Source organism: Marmota marmota, unplaced genomic scaffold, assembly GCF_001458135.2.
Source record: "Marmota marmota marmota unplaced genomic scaffold, marMar, whole genome shotgun sequence".
Taxonomy (NCBI): Eukaryota; Metazoa; Chordata; class Mammalia; order Rodentia; family Sciuridae; genus Marmota; species Marmota marmota.
The window spans coordinates 52,379,430-52,397,798 of record NW_025999842.1 but is presented as its reverse complement, the minus strand read 5'-3'; the positions used below and the strand labels follow the sequence as shown (position 1 = coordinate 52,397,798).

At 37.5% G+C, this 18,369-nt stretch overlaps 1 protein-coding gene across 2 annotated transcripts in view; it reads right to left on the bottom strand.

Annotated features, from left to right (window-relative positions):
• Pde7b (phosphodiesterase 7B) overlaps positions 1-18,369 on the bottom strand; it is a 304,672-nt gene that overhangs the window by 75,700 nt on the left and 210,603 nt on the right. For both annotated transcript variants that reach the window (XM_048798732.1, XM_015497760.2), the window contains one exon: positions 2,882-2,965. In XM_048798732.1, the coding sequence (XP_048654689.1) occupies positions 2,882-2,965 (84 nt within the window). The remainder of the gene's footprint in view (positions 1-2,881; positions 2,966-18,369) is intronic.

Sequence of the window (18,369 nt, the reverse complement as noted above, 5' to 3'; positions counted from 1 at the left end):
ACTTATACATTGTTGGTAGGACTGCAAATAAGTATAACCACTTTGGAAAGCAGTATGAGGAATCTTCAAGAAATGGAACCACTATATGACCCAGCTATTCCACTCCTTGGTATTTATCCTAAAGAAGTAAAATCAGCATACCATAGTGATACAGTCACATTGATGTTTATAGCAGCACAATTCACAATAGCTAAGTGGTGGAACCAGCCTATTGATGATTGGGTAAAGAAAATGTGATACACACACACACACACACACACACACACACGTTTTACTTAGTCATAAAGAAGAATGAAATTATGTTATTTGCTGGTAAATGGATGAAACATTATGTTGAGTGAAAAAAATCCAGGCACAGAAAGTCAAAGGTCAAATGTTTTCTTTTCTGTGTGGAAGCTACAGAGTAATAGGAATTAAAAAGGGGGGTGGATCTCATGAAAATAGAAGGGAGAACAGTGGAGTAGAGGAAGGGTAACAAGAGAGGAAGGAAGGATGGAAAAGGGAAGGAACAGCAGAAGGAAATTAAACAAACTATCATGTGCACACATGTATGAATATATAACAGTGAATGCCACATTTATGTACAATTCTAATGCACCAATTAAAAAATAAACCAATAAAGAAGATATCGTTCTTAGGATCTTATATATTTAGGGACGTGTTTTATATATCTAGGAAAAACTTTGAGACCACTTATAAAGCAAAATACAATGGAGATAAATTAGCATCAACTTAGTATATGTTAAAAATAAAGAGACATGAATGAAAGAGTTATCCAGAATGGAGTGCTGAGAAGATTGGAAAAGGGACTTTCCAGATGGATGGCCAACACTGCCACTCAATGTATGGAGGGTCATGGCAACAGGAAGAAATGCAGATGGAGGCTCAGACAGCATCCAGGGCCAGGAAAGGATCAGGATGAACCCAGGCACCAGAAAGTTCTTGGAAGATCTCAGGCAGAGGGGTGACAGGGTGACAGCTGATTGTGGATGCTCTTTTATAGGTGAATGGTATAACGATGAAATATTACCTGCAATGAATTTCTCTTTAATTTTTGATGTTTGCAGTTTTTTTTTCAGATTAAAAAAAGTAAAAGAAGCAAATTATTTTTAAAACCTCCAAGTGTTTTTTTAATATCTAGAAGCACGTGATGTAGACAATTGAATATTTCATAGTCCCACCTGTGAAGATCATCACAATTCGCAGGATGTTGCTTATTATTAAATTTAAAGAGAATCATTTGGAACTTTTAAATTATAAAGATAAATATTTTCTATTTTCCTAATTTTCTTGTGGTTTATATTATATTATAAAGTAAGATTTATTTACTATCAAAAAGGGGCTTTGTGGTTATTTTTTTCCCTTTGACTTTCAGAATGTGATTCCATTAAAGAGTTCTGGTCTGTATGAAATAGTGCACTGAACTCTTTGCTCATGTGTGTCCTGCTTGGTGGAACCACATGCCTGGAACCTAGAAATCCATACAGTCTGGAGACTGTCAAAGGTATAACTTCTATTGATAGTTGAAAAAGCCCATTTGGAGGCATAAGTCATAAGGACAGGTCATAGATAAAACTAGCTCCCACAGTTTGTGTTCAATATCACCTTGATGTAGCTACTTGATTCTGAATTCTAAAATGTATTTTGCTGGGTATGGATAAGAAAGTTATTCCAAATCTCTATATCCCTGAAAGAGGTAAAACAAACAACCCACTTCAAAAAACAAACAAACAAAAATAGATACTGCACATTGATATGTGAGATTAACAATCCAGGAGAAATACTAACATGTCCATCTCTTATTGGTTTCATGGATCTAAGGATCAGAAATAGTCAGGTATAATTTCTTCTAATAATTTTCAGGGGTCAAGGTAAATCAAATTACCTCTTGAACTGAGGTTGTTTATGTCAAAGGAAAGTAAATTCAATCCAGGACTTTGAAATTATAGATGGAGAATGATATAAGAAACACACAGTGAAAATCTTGGAGGAAATTGTGAGATTCATTCATTATCTCCCTTACCACCCACCACAAGTTCAAGGTGAAAAAAATATTATGATAGAAGATTTGAAATCTGGAGGGATGACTGGTCACTGATTTGGGCTTCTGAAGGAACTTAAGATTCCTCATGAGAACTAGGAATTCAAGGTTGAGCAGAACTTGAACCTAGGAGTGGTAATGGAAGGGAGAAGTAGAAGAGCACTTGGGAGGTAATCAAAAATGGGAGTTCATAACCCACTTGAATCTAATGTATGAAATATGATATGTCAAGAGCTTTGTAATGTTTTGAACAACCAATAAAAAATAAATAAATAAATAAATTCAAGTATCAATACCAAAAAAAAAAAATAATAATAAAATAAAATAAAGGAGGAAGTGGCAAGAGCAAACTACGTCCTCACAGTCTTCACCAGAGGACCAGGAATGCAGGGACAGTCCTCAAGGATTTAGATTAGACAAAGAAGAGAGAGTTCGATGGTGGGTGGGTTTTTAAGGGCAACTGTAGAGTAGGCTTCCCTGGGAAGTTTCAAAGGTAAAATAGAATCTCATCTAGTTTAGTCCTGGCTGAGAGTAGAGAGAACAAGCTAGAAAGTGAAAATAATATCTTCCTTGTATAGGGTTTCACAGCTTTTAAGATTGACATTTTTAAAGCTGACATGAGCTCACTGTACCCTCACTAGAATGCTGAGAGGTAGCCAGGGCCAGAATGACTTCATTGGTGAGGAAATGGAAAGACAAAGGTTTCAGGTCCAGTGGGGAGGACAGAGGTAGAGGAAGGAAGGCAGACCTCAGCAGGTTTTGAAGTTTAGAGGGAAATGATTTTTTTTTTTTCTTTTTGAAGCAACGTTTGTTCCTTTCCAGGTACTCTTGATTACTCACTGTTAAGTAGGCGGAAGTCAATGAATGGGTAGGAGCCACGGCGTTCAGCAGGAACCCCCGTCTGACCCCTTAGTCGTACATCTCCTAGAAAACAGAAAATCCAAACAAAGGTTTGAAGATGTTGCCAAGTGTGTTCACTTCTCTGCAAATCCTCTTAACCGATTATGTCAACGGAACCAACACCAGATGTCAGGAGAAGAATGATTCCCTTCCAGCGTATTTAAGAGAGTGATAGGTGGGAAGGGGTGTATAATTAATGCTGAGTATAATGAGCTTGGCAAAACTCTAATGAATGAACCACTGCTCTCTTATGTTTGCCTGGTCTGTGAAAATTAGAGCAACTTTTAAGGTTTCCTAAGTGTTTTTATACTTTTCAGGGCCATAAAGATGAGGCCATCTGAACCTGGAAGGACAAATGGTGTGTTGATATCATAGCTTTCCTTCTTAGCAGTGTCATTTCTCTTGGTCCCAGCACAATTGCTTTCTGACTGGTGATTATCCTCCTTTTCCCTAGGTTGTATCATAGATTTGCATTAGAAGCTAATTAGCTCCAGGTGCTTTAGACTGTTAACCACCCTTGCACCTATGATAATCTGTAGAGTTTCTAGTATGCATTTATTTGTAGGCTTCTTTTAATGGGTGTATTCTTTTCCCTTTCTGATGTGTGTGTGTGTGTGTGTGTGTGTGTGTGTGTGTTCTGCCTTCCCCAAAGGTGGTAAAATAGCACAGAGGATGCATGAGTTTCAGAATAAGGAGGACCTTGGAGACGCCTGGCTCAGACAGTTGCTACCTGGCAATCTTGAGGAATTTATTTCTCTTAGCCACAGTTGCCTCATTTATAAAGTGAAAATGACTTGCTTCAATGTGCCATCATCAGTGTCTAAAATAACATTCGCTGCCTAGCAATAAATGCTGTTTCCTTCCTTCTAAACTCCTGCAAAGCAGGGATCCCTGCATATGATGTGATCTGCATTTCTCCATAGCACTTTGTGTGCTATCTGGAACGTGGTGGACCAAACAAATGTCCTTTGTTGACAAGAGTGAAAAAAAACAGGTTTTCCAGTTATTACATTTCTTGCAGAATCTGTGGAGAGGGAGAAATACATGAAAACAATATATTTCTGGAATAACTGAATCATGGAGGGTTTCAATTCTAGGAGTATCAATTTTGGGAGCAACGGAGCACCATCTATAAGCCACTTCTCCTCCAGACCTGAAGCATCACTCAGGCCTCAGCCTGGGAGCAGAGAGGAGGGACAATCTTCTCTCCTCCCATCCTAATTCCAAGTCTGTTAACGAGACTTGGGTGAGATCCCCAGCCACTGCAACCCTGCCACTGATGCTGCTTTAAATGTCCCTCACAGACGGGTCTCAAGTGTACTCAGGATTACTGAGTACTTAATAGCAAATACTCAGTGCAAGCCATAAGCTCTTGAGATATTCTCTGCTTTGAATTTTATATTTGTCCTTATTTATTATGCTTTGTAAAATCTGATATTTTACAGCCATATAGGTACTAAAGGATGCTACAATATATGGAACAAAAAGAGAGAAATTGATTTAAAAAAGATAAAAGAGATAAAATGGGAGGAGAAAGGAAGGGATAGAAAAGTACATTTAAAAATATGAATATAATTGGAAACTGAAGAAGGAAATGCTGTTAGTTTTTGATAAGTCTTTAGATGGTCAACAGTTGAAGGAAGCCACTCAGAGGAGTTGAAGGTTTCTCAGTGTCCTGGTATGTGTCTCTAATACCCTATGTTTATAATGCTCTAGCATTTCAAAAATATTCAAAAATTATCACAGTGAATTTTTTGTTTTGTTTCTCTCACTGGATGCTCATCCTGTGAAGGGAGCTACTACTCTTCTCCTTATTTTATAAGTGAAAAAATAGTGGCTGAGGGAAGAACAACTGCATAGACCTGGATTCACTCTGCATTCACTGAGGGCTCAGCTCCCTCAAAGGTACTCAGTACAAGTCTGCTAACTTTCCTTGAACTTCCTGAGTTGATGCTTTTTATGCTTATAATGAGCAGAGCTGGAGTTAAATCTAGGTTCTTAGACTTCACAGGCAGTGATCTCTCCTCAATACCATTGGTTTCTAACCTTACGAAGTGTGTAAAGCTGATTTTTTAAAATGAAACAAAAACAGCAAAACATAACCTTGTGCTTGTACTTGCTATTGTAGAAGTTGTCCTTTTAGTTTCCATTAAGAAAATATAGCTTATTAAAATGACATAACAATCCAGTGCTGACTATAAATGAATTTCTATTTTATGGTGATTGTAAGATAGACATACATTAAAAAAAAAATAGAGAGGAGACTGTAGGCATTTGGTCTCTGAAGCTGGCTGGGTTTGGGGATTTTTTGACCGGTTGCTACATTCCCTAGGGACTCTTCCAGGGGTTTCAAGTTTGCCATTTGGAATTTACTTCTCTATTAGTATTTTCACCTCAGTATCACCAAAGAGTTGCCCTGGACTTTGTAGTTATAAGGGTACCATTTTCCCAGAGACCATCTGTGTAATATTGACATAGGTTAATAAGCCTTTCACAGGATTTATTCCTGTTGTCCACCTGGGGCTGTGAGGCAGACAGGCCTATCCTCTTGTAAGACTTCGGATTTAAGGAAACTAGACAGAGACAGAACTACAGGGCAGAATGGGTGATGGGAGAGTGATACACTAGGAATGAAGGGACTCTTATATTAACAGGTCAGCATTTTGCCACATTGGGTGACCTTGGACAAATAAATCAATAGCCATTTTAAGGTTCAATTTTCCAATATTTAAATTATAATTATAGCAATTTTGCCTACCTTACATGTTGTTGTGAGGAAATTATAAGGAGTGTGAGACAAAAGTATTAATGTTATATTGAATCCTTCCACCGTGCTGAGCTTTTAAATTTTACATGCATTGTCTCATTGTCAACCCAACAATACAAAATATGTGTTATTATGATTTTATAGTTGAGGAAACTAAAGCCACTGGAAATTTGATAATTTGTTCAAATCTGTAGAGTGAGAGCTTGTGCTTGAACTCAAAGCTAACCCCCAACTGTATTCTTAACCTTTTCCCAAAATTATCAGCTATAATTCTGTAGGAGAATTGCATACATAGTTAAGCATTAACCTTTTCTCCCCCAGTGAATGCTCTGGTAGCTATTTTCAAGAAAACCAAACACATAGTCCTCAGGGTTCCCCAAAACTGAACAGCAGGGGCATCTGTTACCTGGATGAATTCAAGATTTCAATTAAGAAATGGAAAGAAATTATTAAAAATATTATTCAGCAGAACTGTAATTACCTGGCAATTACTTTACTCAAATTCTCATTTAAGCAGAATTTTTATGATACACTCCATTTTTTTTGGAAAAAGAGATAAATAACTACAAAGTAAGTTGATAGCAAAAAATACCTAAAGCAACAAATAAGCAAAACAAACAAATCAACAGTAACAACAACAAATAACAAAATCATACCTGGAAGATTCAGTTTCACTGCTTATACTGTCTGTAACTACATTTATGGTCTTAGAAGTGGATTCCTCATAAGCCTCATGATATCCCTTAATGGTAGTAAATATTTGTTTTCAAAAAAGATTAAATCATGCTAAATATACTAGTAAGGTAGGAAGCAGGACAATTGCAAGTGGGCTACAATGCCTTTTAGAGATTGTTTTACCCTTAAAAATGTTAAATACAAACATCCCACGTCTGGGCTATTCCATTTAATCAAAGTTCTAATGCAGTAAGACGAATGTATTAAGCATATATTTCTAATATAGAAGGTTCTCTTTCCCTCTTCCTGCTTCCATGAGCCCCTTCTGATGCTAAATTGCTTCAATATGCTGGTGGAAAGAGAGAAATAACTCAGTAATAACAGTCTCTGGAGGAGCAGAGGCCACTGGGCTGTTGTCCGAAGGACAGAACAAGTGTGTCCTGCTGAGCTGCTTTTCCTGGCCCCTGGTCTCCGGCAATCATCTATTTACCTAAGTCCTTATATCCAAGCTAAACAATTATTTTGACTATTCATTAAGCCCTTGTTTAACTTCAGCAGCTTTTTTTTTTTTTTTCCTGGCAAAGGAAGGTGCCGTGGAAGCCGGGGAGGAAGCGTTGACAGCTCAGAGTCATGTCCTCAGTCTGTTCTTATTGTGTTCCAAAAGGAAACAAACAGCAAGGGAATTCTTATTTTGAAAGGGCTGCTGCTCTTTTGCTTCTTTACTCTGAAAACATAACATGTCGTCCTTGATACTGAAGGCTGCAAACATAGGCAGAGAGCTGAGCTGAGTTCCTCTGGGAGCCAAGACTGGGAGACAGCCCCTTACCCTCCCAGGGGACGTGGCTCCGGATGGACCTCTTGCCCACTTGGCCTCTTGTGCGGTGTCTGTTTAATAAAAGCTTGTGCTACGGAGCAGACGTTTATGTGGCCTCTTATGTAACTGGCAAAGAGGGTGGAGACTCTGACGGTGATGACAACTTACAGTGGCTGAAACATAGGCCATATGACAAGAACCAGACTCCAGCCCCAGTCGTGGGGGTGTCAAGGTCACTTCAGGGTGGGGAGAAGGCCTAAGAGAGGGACAGAGAAGTAGCTACTGTGCTCCTATTGCATCTGAGAAGAATGAGGAAGACCATGAAGAAACAGGTTGCAGGAATTCACAGCAGGGGCATCATTAATGAATAAGGAAGCTTCTCTGAAATTGTGGAGCATATACTAAATACGGCAGGGAAGCAGAAGTTCTGGTGAAAAGTATTCCTTTGAGCTTCTGAACACATTACTAGCTCATGTCACCCCTACCTCTTGCAAAATGAAGACATAGAGGACCTGATCCCCAAATCTTAGACCTGAACTTTAACCACACTGCACTGCCTTGGCTATGGATTTTGTTTCAGATGACTACTCTCAGAATTAGTTAAGAGCACAATTTTTCTTAGGATGTTTATCTAGCCTAACAAAGGTGTGTGGGGGGGGAGGTTATGCAATTTCATCACTCCATAGATTTATGGGATAGTACAAGCAGCCATTTGAGAACTCAGGCTGAGATTATTATTGTCCTAAGTACCGTGGCCTTACGTGAGAGACCCAAAGGGGCTGATTAGGCCCAAATTTCCCTTGGGGAGGGTGAGTTTTCCACTTCAGAGGTTGAGGCTGGGCCTGGCTGGTCACTGAAGATTATGTATTCATTGTTTGACTAGAAGGCTTCCTATCCATTGATTGGTCAGTTTCACTAGCTATATGTTCCTGGGCTTTCATTGAGAGAGCTTTATATACAGGAAAGAGAAACTGGGAATTGTCCAGAAACCACACTTTTGGCAAAAGGAAAATAATAATAATAATAATAATAAAGTTTTCTTTGCATGTGAAAAAAGTTCTTTCTTCTCTTTCTAAAAATCTTGATCCTTTTATCAGAATCAGAGAAAAAGAAATTTTACCAAATAATTCTGTATTACCTTGCAACTTCAGCTCAGTGTCATTAAACACTTTGGATAAATGTGCATTTGTGGATTTGAATGCTGTGAAAGTGAATGTGTAAAGAGCATTTCTTTGTTTTCTAAAGCAGGTAAGATAAGTTTAAACTCAGACCAGGAACAATAGGAGCTATCCTCATTTTTCAGCTTGATAGTGTTTCAGAGGGAAAATGAGAAAAAAAAAATAAGTTCCAATCACTGGGGACACAAGAGTCTAATAAAAAGATATTGAACAAGAAGCAGCAGGAATGCCTAAGGAGAATTCCAAGAAGCTGAAAAGAACTTAAAAGAACACAAAGAACTTGTTTCATCACAAAGACAGAAGAATAACTGGAGAGTTACCTTGGACCATGAGGTCCAAGTCTGCTCTACAGAAGAAAATCTCTGAGGCAATACTTTTTTACCTCCAAAATCTCCTCAAAATCAAGTTTATTGCTGTTATTTTTCTTTAAAAAAAGGAAGTATTTTATATATAATGTGCTTATCACAGTGCATGGCATACAGCAGGCACTGAAACAAAGTAGCTATTTTTTTTTTTTTATTTTGCACGGTTCTTCTAATATTCTGGGGTTCCTCACCTGCTCCCCATGAGATTTTTTAGGAGGCTTTCCAGGCATCAGAAACTGTTTGAAGGACTTTACATGTCTGAGTTCCTGAGTCCTTAGAACTAGCCTGGTGAGAGCTTGTAAGTGGGATTAGATCAGACAGTCCAGGGAACCTTGCCCTTGACTGCATGCTCAGTGTCTGCATTCTTTCCCATCACCCATGATGTTATTCATGGTTTCCTTTGATCTTTCCAGGCTGTGTTTCTTCTCTCTGATAGGTGCCAGGGTTAAAAAAAAAAAAAGGCATGAAAACTGTGTTCTGAGGAAAGTACAATGCATATCCTAGTGCTTCCTTCAGGACAGCATTGGAAGCCTAGGAGAACATGAATGCAGTGGAGCATGACTTGGCAACCATGAGCCCTCAGTGGTGCAGGGCAGACCACAGGGAGGTGCAGATTCCACTGGAGATAGGAGTATCTTGCAGGTCAGTAGAACTTTGAGCATATGAGTTCTCAAAGGGTCAGCTCTAGGGGAGGTTCAGAAGGGGACCCTAGCCCAACACAGTTCATTTCAACAAACGACCATGCAAAATGTTATACAAGATGTTGGAAAGCAGGTGGGGAAGAGAGACATACAAAGGTACATAAGAAATCCTCTTGGCACTCAGGTAATAGCAGTCCAGAAGAGAGACATGTAAATGAACAGATATTGTATAAACCAGAAAGAGTTTGACTTTTAATGATAATGAAATATTTGAGTTTGGATTTCTTTCTCAGAAGCATTGTTAGGCTTTATGACTTTATATGGGTTAATATCTTGGAAATATTTGAATTTCAAATGACTTCCTAGTAGTCTTATAAAGTGTTTCAGTCAGATTGAAAGAGAATCATTTATTATTAAATATTTAAATTAAATATATATTTTTTTAAAGTTAAAAGAACTTCATATTTTAGAACAATGGTTGAAGATATGATTTAGACTCTTATATTAGATCTCCAGTAAGAAGATTTCTGTGAATATAGGTAAACAATTTAAATTAATGATGATATTTTCCAGAAATAACTTGTAGTTTTTATGAAGTGGTGTCTTTTGCATCTGATAAGTGTGTTAGCTTTCTGGGAAAAAATATCTACATATAGGAGGAAAGATGGGTAGAAGAAAGGACAAAAAGAGGCCAAGGAATAGGAGGAAGAGAGAGGAGATGACAAAGAAAATGGGCAGGGGAAGAATTGAGTGGGAGGGGAGAGGCATGGTTTAAGGGTAATTCCTAGGTAATTCCTGCCTTGTATAACTGGATAGCTAGTTGTGCCAATCACAGAAAAGTTCAATTTTCAAAGAGAAGCTATTTTGTGTCCTTTGTTTGGTAAATGATACTTGATATAAATGATATTGACAGAACATGATAACTTGGGGCAGGCAAACACTATGGCGAGGAACCTTGGAAACAACCTTGGCCTCTTGGACCTTTCAGTCCTGCACAGAATAATCCTATGCATAAAGGTAAAACTGCAATTCTAATTGGTCGAACAAAAGAGAAGTATTCTGTGTTATGGAAGTTATAAAGACTTTACCTCGCCAAGGATGTTGTTGTGAGTTTTCCTTAAGAGGCAATATTTGATTTGAGATCTGGTTAATAAATACAAGTTAATTTGAGGTGTACATATATTTCAATTTGCCCTGGAAAGTCCTGATATATGCCTGTTTGTCTTGTCTGGTATAACTAGTACTAGCGCACACTTTCACAGGCAAAAGTATTCTGGTTTGGACCATACATTACGGAGTTACTCCCCCAGTGCATCAATTCAGGCAGAAGTGCATGTCCAGAGATCCTCTGGCAGGAGGATGACATGTCTGAGAGATCATAACAAAGCCAAGTGCATCACAGCAAAGAGAACAAAGTGGATGGGGTGGGGCATCATGGTACAAAATGAAGTTGAAGAGGTGTCAGGATTTTGTAGGATGAACTGGGAAGTATGACTGTATTCCAAGAGAATGAGGAAGCCAGGGAATGATTTTAATGGGAAAATGTGTTCAGATGTGCATATTAAAGAAACAACTTCGAGTGAATTATGAAGAATGGATTAGAGAGGGCAAGAATGACTGGTTAGGAGATCACTGTAATAGTCCAGTGAGAAAAGGTGACAGTTTAGAGAAGGGTGTGGTGCCGGTAGAGAGAAGTGGATAGATTTTAGAAATATTGAGTTGTTAAAGTTGACATACTGTGCTGAGGAATTACATTTGAAGTCTGAGGAGGAGGGAGGTATGAAGGATAATTCTTAAATTTGTTAGCATGAGTAGATGACTGTGTAATCATAGAAAAAGAGAATTTTAGAGGCACCCCGTTCAGAGGGAGAGGTTCATGAACTCCAATTTGGCCAGGTGGAGTGTGTTATGGGGATTTCAAAGCAAAATATCAAGAAAGCAGTTGAATATATGGGTCTGGGGCTCAGAGAGAATGTTTGGGAGGGAGAAGTTTGTAAATTAAAGAAAGCTATAGGAATATGTGAAGTTGCCCAGGAAATACAATGAGAAGTGAATAGGGCCCATCCAGCCTTAAACAACACTAACTCTTAATGTCTTGCTAGAGGAAAAGAAGGGGCAATCTTGGAGGTAGGAGGAAAACAATAGCTTATAGTGTCATGAAAGAGAATTCTTCAAGAGGGAAGAAATGGATTCCTGATAGATTTTGCTGAAAGAGCAGATGAAATAATAATTTCAGAAAATTTCACTGGATTGAGCTGAGTAACAAGAAGGGGAAGAGAGAGGGAAAGAGAGAGATGCAGGGTCTTTTGGATATTATGTGGAATTGAGGCACTGAGAAGATTTTATTAGGGAACTGATCTTTAGATCTTGAATAATGAGTGGATCTTAGATAATAAATAAAAATTTTAAAAGCAGCACTTATATAGTATCTGCTTGCAACTGGTCCAACTATGATGATTGAAATGAAGGGTTTTTAGGAAGAAATATCATGCTAATCTTAAGAACAGTAGTAAGCCCTATTAATAATGAAATATAATTTGAAAATTGTCCTGAGAATAGAACAGTCTGGGGCATGAAAATGCCTATAAATTTTTGAAAAATATAGTGATAATCTGTTTAGCCACTTGCCATATTTAAATATACTTCAAGAAAAAACAGTCTCATGGAAGTCACTGCCAAGAAAAGTATTCATTGGAAAGGAAAAAAAATGGGTCCATCAATAAGAATAAATATAATTAGAAAGATAAAATATCCACCAAGTCCCAATATTGCTAAATAATTTCTTGTTTTTTTGAACTTTGAATAATTGGAGAGAAGCGTTTTTATGTATTGTTTGTTTTCATGTGCTTCTGAACTTCCTGATTCTGGACGGGAACAAGAACAAACTTGCCAAAATACAGCAAGAAAAGATGTTGCTGATCACGGATAGGAAATACTCCAAGTCCCATGAGATAGTCTGTTCTTAGGAGGCTTCCACACCAAGTCTGCTGACCAGCAGGCCACCACACAACTAGAGCCTGCTCAACACTGGGAAGAACTTGGGAGTTCTTCAGCCATTGTGCCAACATGGCGCCTGGGCTTCTTTTAAGCTCCAAGAGTTGTTCATTTTTTTTCTTTGTTTTTCAGAAAGGAAACAGATGGCAAAAACTGGATTCAGTAAGGAAATGATTGAATCCATTACATTACACCCATGTTATAGAATGTTATGCTCTTAAAAACAGTAACATATCTCTATAGTAATAGTAACACTTATTGAGTTTCTAGCAATGTTTGAAGTGCTTTTCGCGAATTAATTCATTTAATCTCCATAATTCCCTTAGATAAATATTATTTTCAGCACCATGCCCTGTGAGATGGAGAAGTTATGTGACTTTGCCCAGATGAAGCCAGATTTGAAACCGAGGTACCTAGCTCAGCAGCCTGTGCCCTTGACTGTTTTCTATCCCTGTTCAAAGATGCCTTGACAGGAAGTGAGAGCCATGGACTATTATTCAGGGAGGATGGGTATTATGTAGTGTTTTGAAACTATATCATAAAGGAAGTGAATCCCTCGTGTGAAAAGCTATTTAGTATCTCTGTAGCTTTTTGTAAGTCTTTCTCATCCTGGGCTCCATCAAATCTTCTGTTTTATTAAGAAGGGATAGTGATATCTGCCCTGTATAGATGGTAGGAATCAAGTGAAATCACATGAACAAAAGTGCTCTGCTGATTACTTTGTAATCAAGTTTTATTATTAAGATTATTCTTGTTGATATAGAAGGAACACCAGTAGAGTAGAGAGAGGGAACCAAAGGAAGGGAGGAGGGAAGGGAAATGGGAGGTGAATAAAACTGACAAATTTTGGTATGTGTATGTATGAATATGTCACAATAAATCTCACTTTTATGTATAATTAATGCACCAATTGAAAAGAATAATCTTATTAATATTGCCATATAAATATTGAACATACATGATATAAAAATTCTATATTTCCATATTGAACTTTATAAATTATATAAATAATATTATTTTTGATATCATTATAAAAAATCTAGATCAACATTAAAGTAAGTTTAAGGGAGAAACATTATTCTTTGATATGCAATTAAACATTATGTAAATTAGAGGATGTTATAATCAAATGTGTTTGGGATACATGGAGTGTTAACAAAATTAATTTTCCTTTTGAAATTGTAGGAATTCCCAGACCCTTCAGTATGCTAATGTCCTTTGTAGCATCCAAGTAGGTGAGATTATACAGCATTTCCCAAATATATAAATATGTTTTTGTGGATGAAACATGTTTTCCAAGTATCTTCTGTGATGACTGTATTTGGGGTAATAATTGGGTATGTATTGCACTCCATGGAGCATGTGTGTGAGTGTGTGTGTGTGTGTGTGTGTGTGTGTGTGTGTGTGTGCTTGTGACGGTTAGATCAAAATCTTAGCAATGAGAGGAGCTTAGAGACTCCCCTAGCCCCACTTTTGGGTACCATCACTTCTTGCATCCTTGTGATTAAATCTATACCTCTGGTTTTAAATTTTGGGGGCTGCAGACAAATTGAATTTTTGTTCACTTATTCCTCAAATAGGTTTTTAATTGTTCAGTACTTGCTGGCTCCCCTTCGGGACTCTGGGAATATAGTAGTAAACAAAGCAAACAAAATGTGCTTACCCTTCTGGGGCTGAGATTCTAGGAGTCTAAAGGGAAGACACAGTAAACAAGATCAGAGAGTGAGTTGCCTTCTACAGGGAAGTAATGTCAGCTCTATGGAGTGAAACAGAACAGTGGAGGGGGTGCAAGGTGGACTCCACTGTGCCTGGGCGGGTGGAGTGTGGTTTACATAGGACAGGGCTCAGGAAGGCTTGAGTAAAGACTTGAATAGAAGTGTGGGAGCACCTGAGACTATTTGGGAGGAGCATTTCAGGCTCAGGGAACAAGCTCAAGACCTCAAGGAAAACCTCTAGTCTGTTCTAGAAGCAGCAAACAGACCATCATGTGGAGCAGGGAGGGAAGGGGTTGGAGAGGTTTGAACAGGAGGAGCTGAAGGCAGAGAGAAAGCAAGTGAGGGGACTGAGGAGGTATAGGGTCTCAATCTGTTCCTCCAGAATTCATGTTGAAATCTAATTCCCGAATTCCCATTCTGCCTGGATGAAAGGGATTATTGCCCTTATAACAGAGGTTGAAGGGAGCTGCCTTGCCCCTTGTTCCCTGTGAGGACATGTAGAAGGCACTTAGGGTTAGAGAACAGGCCCTCGCCAGACAGAGAATCTGCTGGTGCCTTGATCTTGGACTACCCAGAACTGAGCAGCACGTCTGTTGTTTCTATTTCTAGCCCATCTAAGGTATTTTGTTGTGGTAGCCTGAAGGAACCAAGACAGGAGGGGAGCGGCAAGTAGTTTAGGGACTCTGTAAAACAGGAAGACATAGTGAGAGTGACAGGATCCTTTTTAAAGGATCAAGCTGGCTGCTCTGTTGAGCAGATGGTCAGGGTGATCTATAGATTTAATAGATCTGCAAATGAATGTGTGATCTTGTTCTGTAACTCAGGTCCTGTCTTGCATTTCCCATAATAGTTATGGCAATTCTAGTCAGTCAGAAAGGCCTGTTACTGTGCCTACTTCTCTCTCTGCTCTCAGTGGGTTTTGCACTCAGTGGTGTATATGCTCTCCTGGGAACAGAGTGTGCAAGGACCCCCCCAGAAAGGGTAAGAAGCCACCATGAACATGCTCCTGGGTGCACAGAGAAGGCAAAGGTGAATCATGGCACACAGCTATGGGTCTGCTTCATTCATATAAGTTGTTCCTGACTTTATAAGTATATGCCTTCCAAATATGAATTGTATAAATAATGCCTGAATTGACTGAATGATAATACATGATCTTAAATTTGTCTTTTGGAGTTTTCTGTCTTTATCAAGACTTACAGCCTTTCAGAATCTATTTTGATGGACCCATCATTATATAAATCTCTCACTTTCTGAAATTAAAGTGTAAAAAAGTTAAGAATTCCCTTCTTTGTGAACTACACTATACCACTTCCTCCTTTGTGATAAATGAACCCATAGAAGTAGTTCTTCAAGTTAAAATTCAACTACATGATTTTAATCTGTTTGAATTTGAGAACTAGAAATGAAATGCTATTGAAATAATTATTTTGGAGATGATAAACAATATTGTTTATTCTCAATTAGTGTTCATTGAATACTTATTGTAAGTCTATTGTATTCGTGTGTTACTATGTTAGGAATCATTATCACTGTGAACAATATAACATAATGACAATGATTTTATGCTACCTGGTTATATCAGTGGGACAATTTCTTTTAGTACTAACTACTTAGTTTTTCATATCTCATATGCTGATGTTTATGGTTTTGCTCTGGTATGTATAATTATAGTTGATGGATTTATGTTCAGTATATAATATTTTCTGCACTAAGCCTATACTTGATGTACTGTATTACTTATCTTTTCAGACACTCATGATTTTACCTTTTCTATCTTTCTAAGGTTTTTTTTGCACTGTGTAACACACATACAAACCAACATTTGATTTCCCACTTAATGTATCTGAGTTTAATGTATCTTTTGGACTGGGATCTTGGCTGTACCAGGCTTACCTGGCCACCATGGGGGCCAAAGGAATTTAATATTTCAGCACACTGAAAATCCATTCACAGCACATTGGGTGCTGTGATCTATACAATTAGAACAATATTACCTAGCAACAACCTTCAAACATAGTTTATCATTTTTTTCAGTGATGGGATTGAAATCAGGGCCTTGCACATGGTAGCCAGGCATGTGCTTTACCACTGAGCTACTTCCCCAGCCCTTATTGTAAGTTTTATTTATTATAATACATGCTTCCTAAAGTCAACACATTTCATAGAATCATGTAATTAATCTTCAGGTAATCTTAGTACTTATCAACAATGGTTGGGTAAGGTGGGGTGTGGGTCACAGAAACTTATAGTAAGAATGAGTAGAGGAAGGAAACCATAAAAAGATGAAATATTTTTCTCAAAGATCTGGACCAAGACAAGGATGCCCACTTTTACCACTTTTATTCAACAGAGTACGAGTCACAGAAATTAGGCAAGAGGAAGGAATAAAGGGCATCCAAATTAGAAACAAATTGCCACTGTTTGCAGATAACATGATCTTATATATGAAAAACCCAGAGACACACCAAAAAAACTATTAAAACTAAAAAAGTTACAGAATACAAGTGCATCATAAAAACACAGCAGCATTGCTAAATGCCAATAGTGAATTATCTGAAAAAGAAATTAAGAAAGCAATCCCATTTACAATAGTTAAATAAATAAATAAATAAGATGTCTAGGAATAAATTTAGCCAAAGAAGTGAAATATCTCTGCAATGAAAATATTGTATAAGAGAAAATACTGATGAAAGTAATTGAAAAGGACACACACACAAATGGAAAAATATCCCATGTTCATAGATTGAGAAGAACTGCTATTGATAAAATTTTTGGACTGGGATCTCTCTTGGATTTCTCTTTGACTACAAATTCAATGTAATATGAAAATTTCATCAACAGTGGTTCTTCCCAATCTATGAACATGGGATATCTTTCCATTTTTGTGTGTGTCCTTTTCAATTTCTTTTATCAATATTTTCTTTTATGTAAATTAGTACATTATGGTAAATATGATAACACAGTAGGAGATTTCTCAAAAATTTAAAAAACAAAATTACCATAGCATCCAGCAATCTCATTACAGAGCATATATTCAAAGGAAATGAAATTAGAATGTATAAGAGACCTCTGCACTTTTGTGTTTATTGCACTACTATTCACAATAGGCAAGAAATGGAAACAACATAAATGCCCATCAACTGATGAACAGATAAGTAAAATGTGGGCACATCTATACAATGGAATACAAGTTAGCCACAAAAAAGATTATGTCCTGCCGTTTGAAACAACATAGAACTGGAAGTCATTATATTAAGTGAAATAAGCCAGACACAGAAAGACAAATATCTACATGAACTCACTCATATGTGGAATCTAAAAATGTTTATCTCATAGAAGTTGAGAGAAGAACCGTGGCTGCTGAAGTCTCCTGAGAGGAGGGGAAAGGGGATGGAGAAAGGTTGATCAAAGAGTACTAAGGTACAGTTAGACAGGAGATAAAATTCTGCCATGGTATTGCATAGGAGAGTAACTACCAATGATGATCAGGTACTGTTTATTAAAAAAAAAGCTAGAAGAAAAGGTTTTGAATGTTTCATTACCAATAAATGATAAATATTTGAGGATATAGGTATTTTTAGTCTGATTGAACATTATATGATATATGCATATTTGGAGATATCACTTAGTACCCCATCAACCATGTATAATTTTTACATGTCAGTTAGAAAGAAGAGGAACCATCATTTAAAGCAAATGTTTTTAATTCTATGCACTGACATGCAGCAACTTAAAGAAAGATAAACTTTTGCATATGTTTAACATAGTTGTATCATTCAGCAGTTGTAAATTTGTAACTAAAATATATTCCTTTTTTTTTTCCATTTTATTTTCAATAAGAATTTCCACCTTTTGGTCAAGGAAGTGGGAGGAAAAAGAAGTTAGCCTACCATTCTTCTCACTTTCACAACAATCTAAGATCAATTGTTTTCAGATACTTTCATTTAATTGGTCTGGAGTGAATCTGGGCATACTTTTACCATTTTCCCAGTTAATCAAATGGGGAGACATTGTTAAGGACCACTGATGGGAATCCCACTTTGAAACTGAGCATACCTGTTAAAGGCCACACCTCAGAGAACAGTCATCCAAAAAACTAGGACTTGTGAGGTAAACAGGGAAGAAAGCAGTATTCACAATCTGCACCATCTTGGGGCATTTGTGAATTGTCTCATAGGGATTTGTGCACTCTGGTTGGAGGAATTGATTAAATACCACTGGGTTAAATACCACTGGGCTTAATCCTTTGTTACCGCCACCCAGAGTGCACAAATCC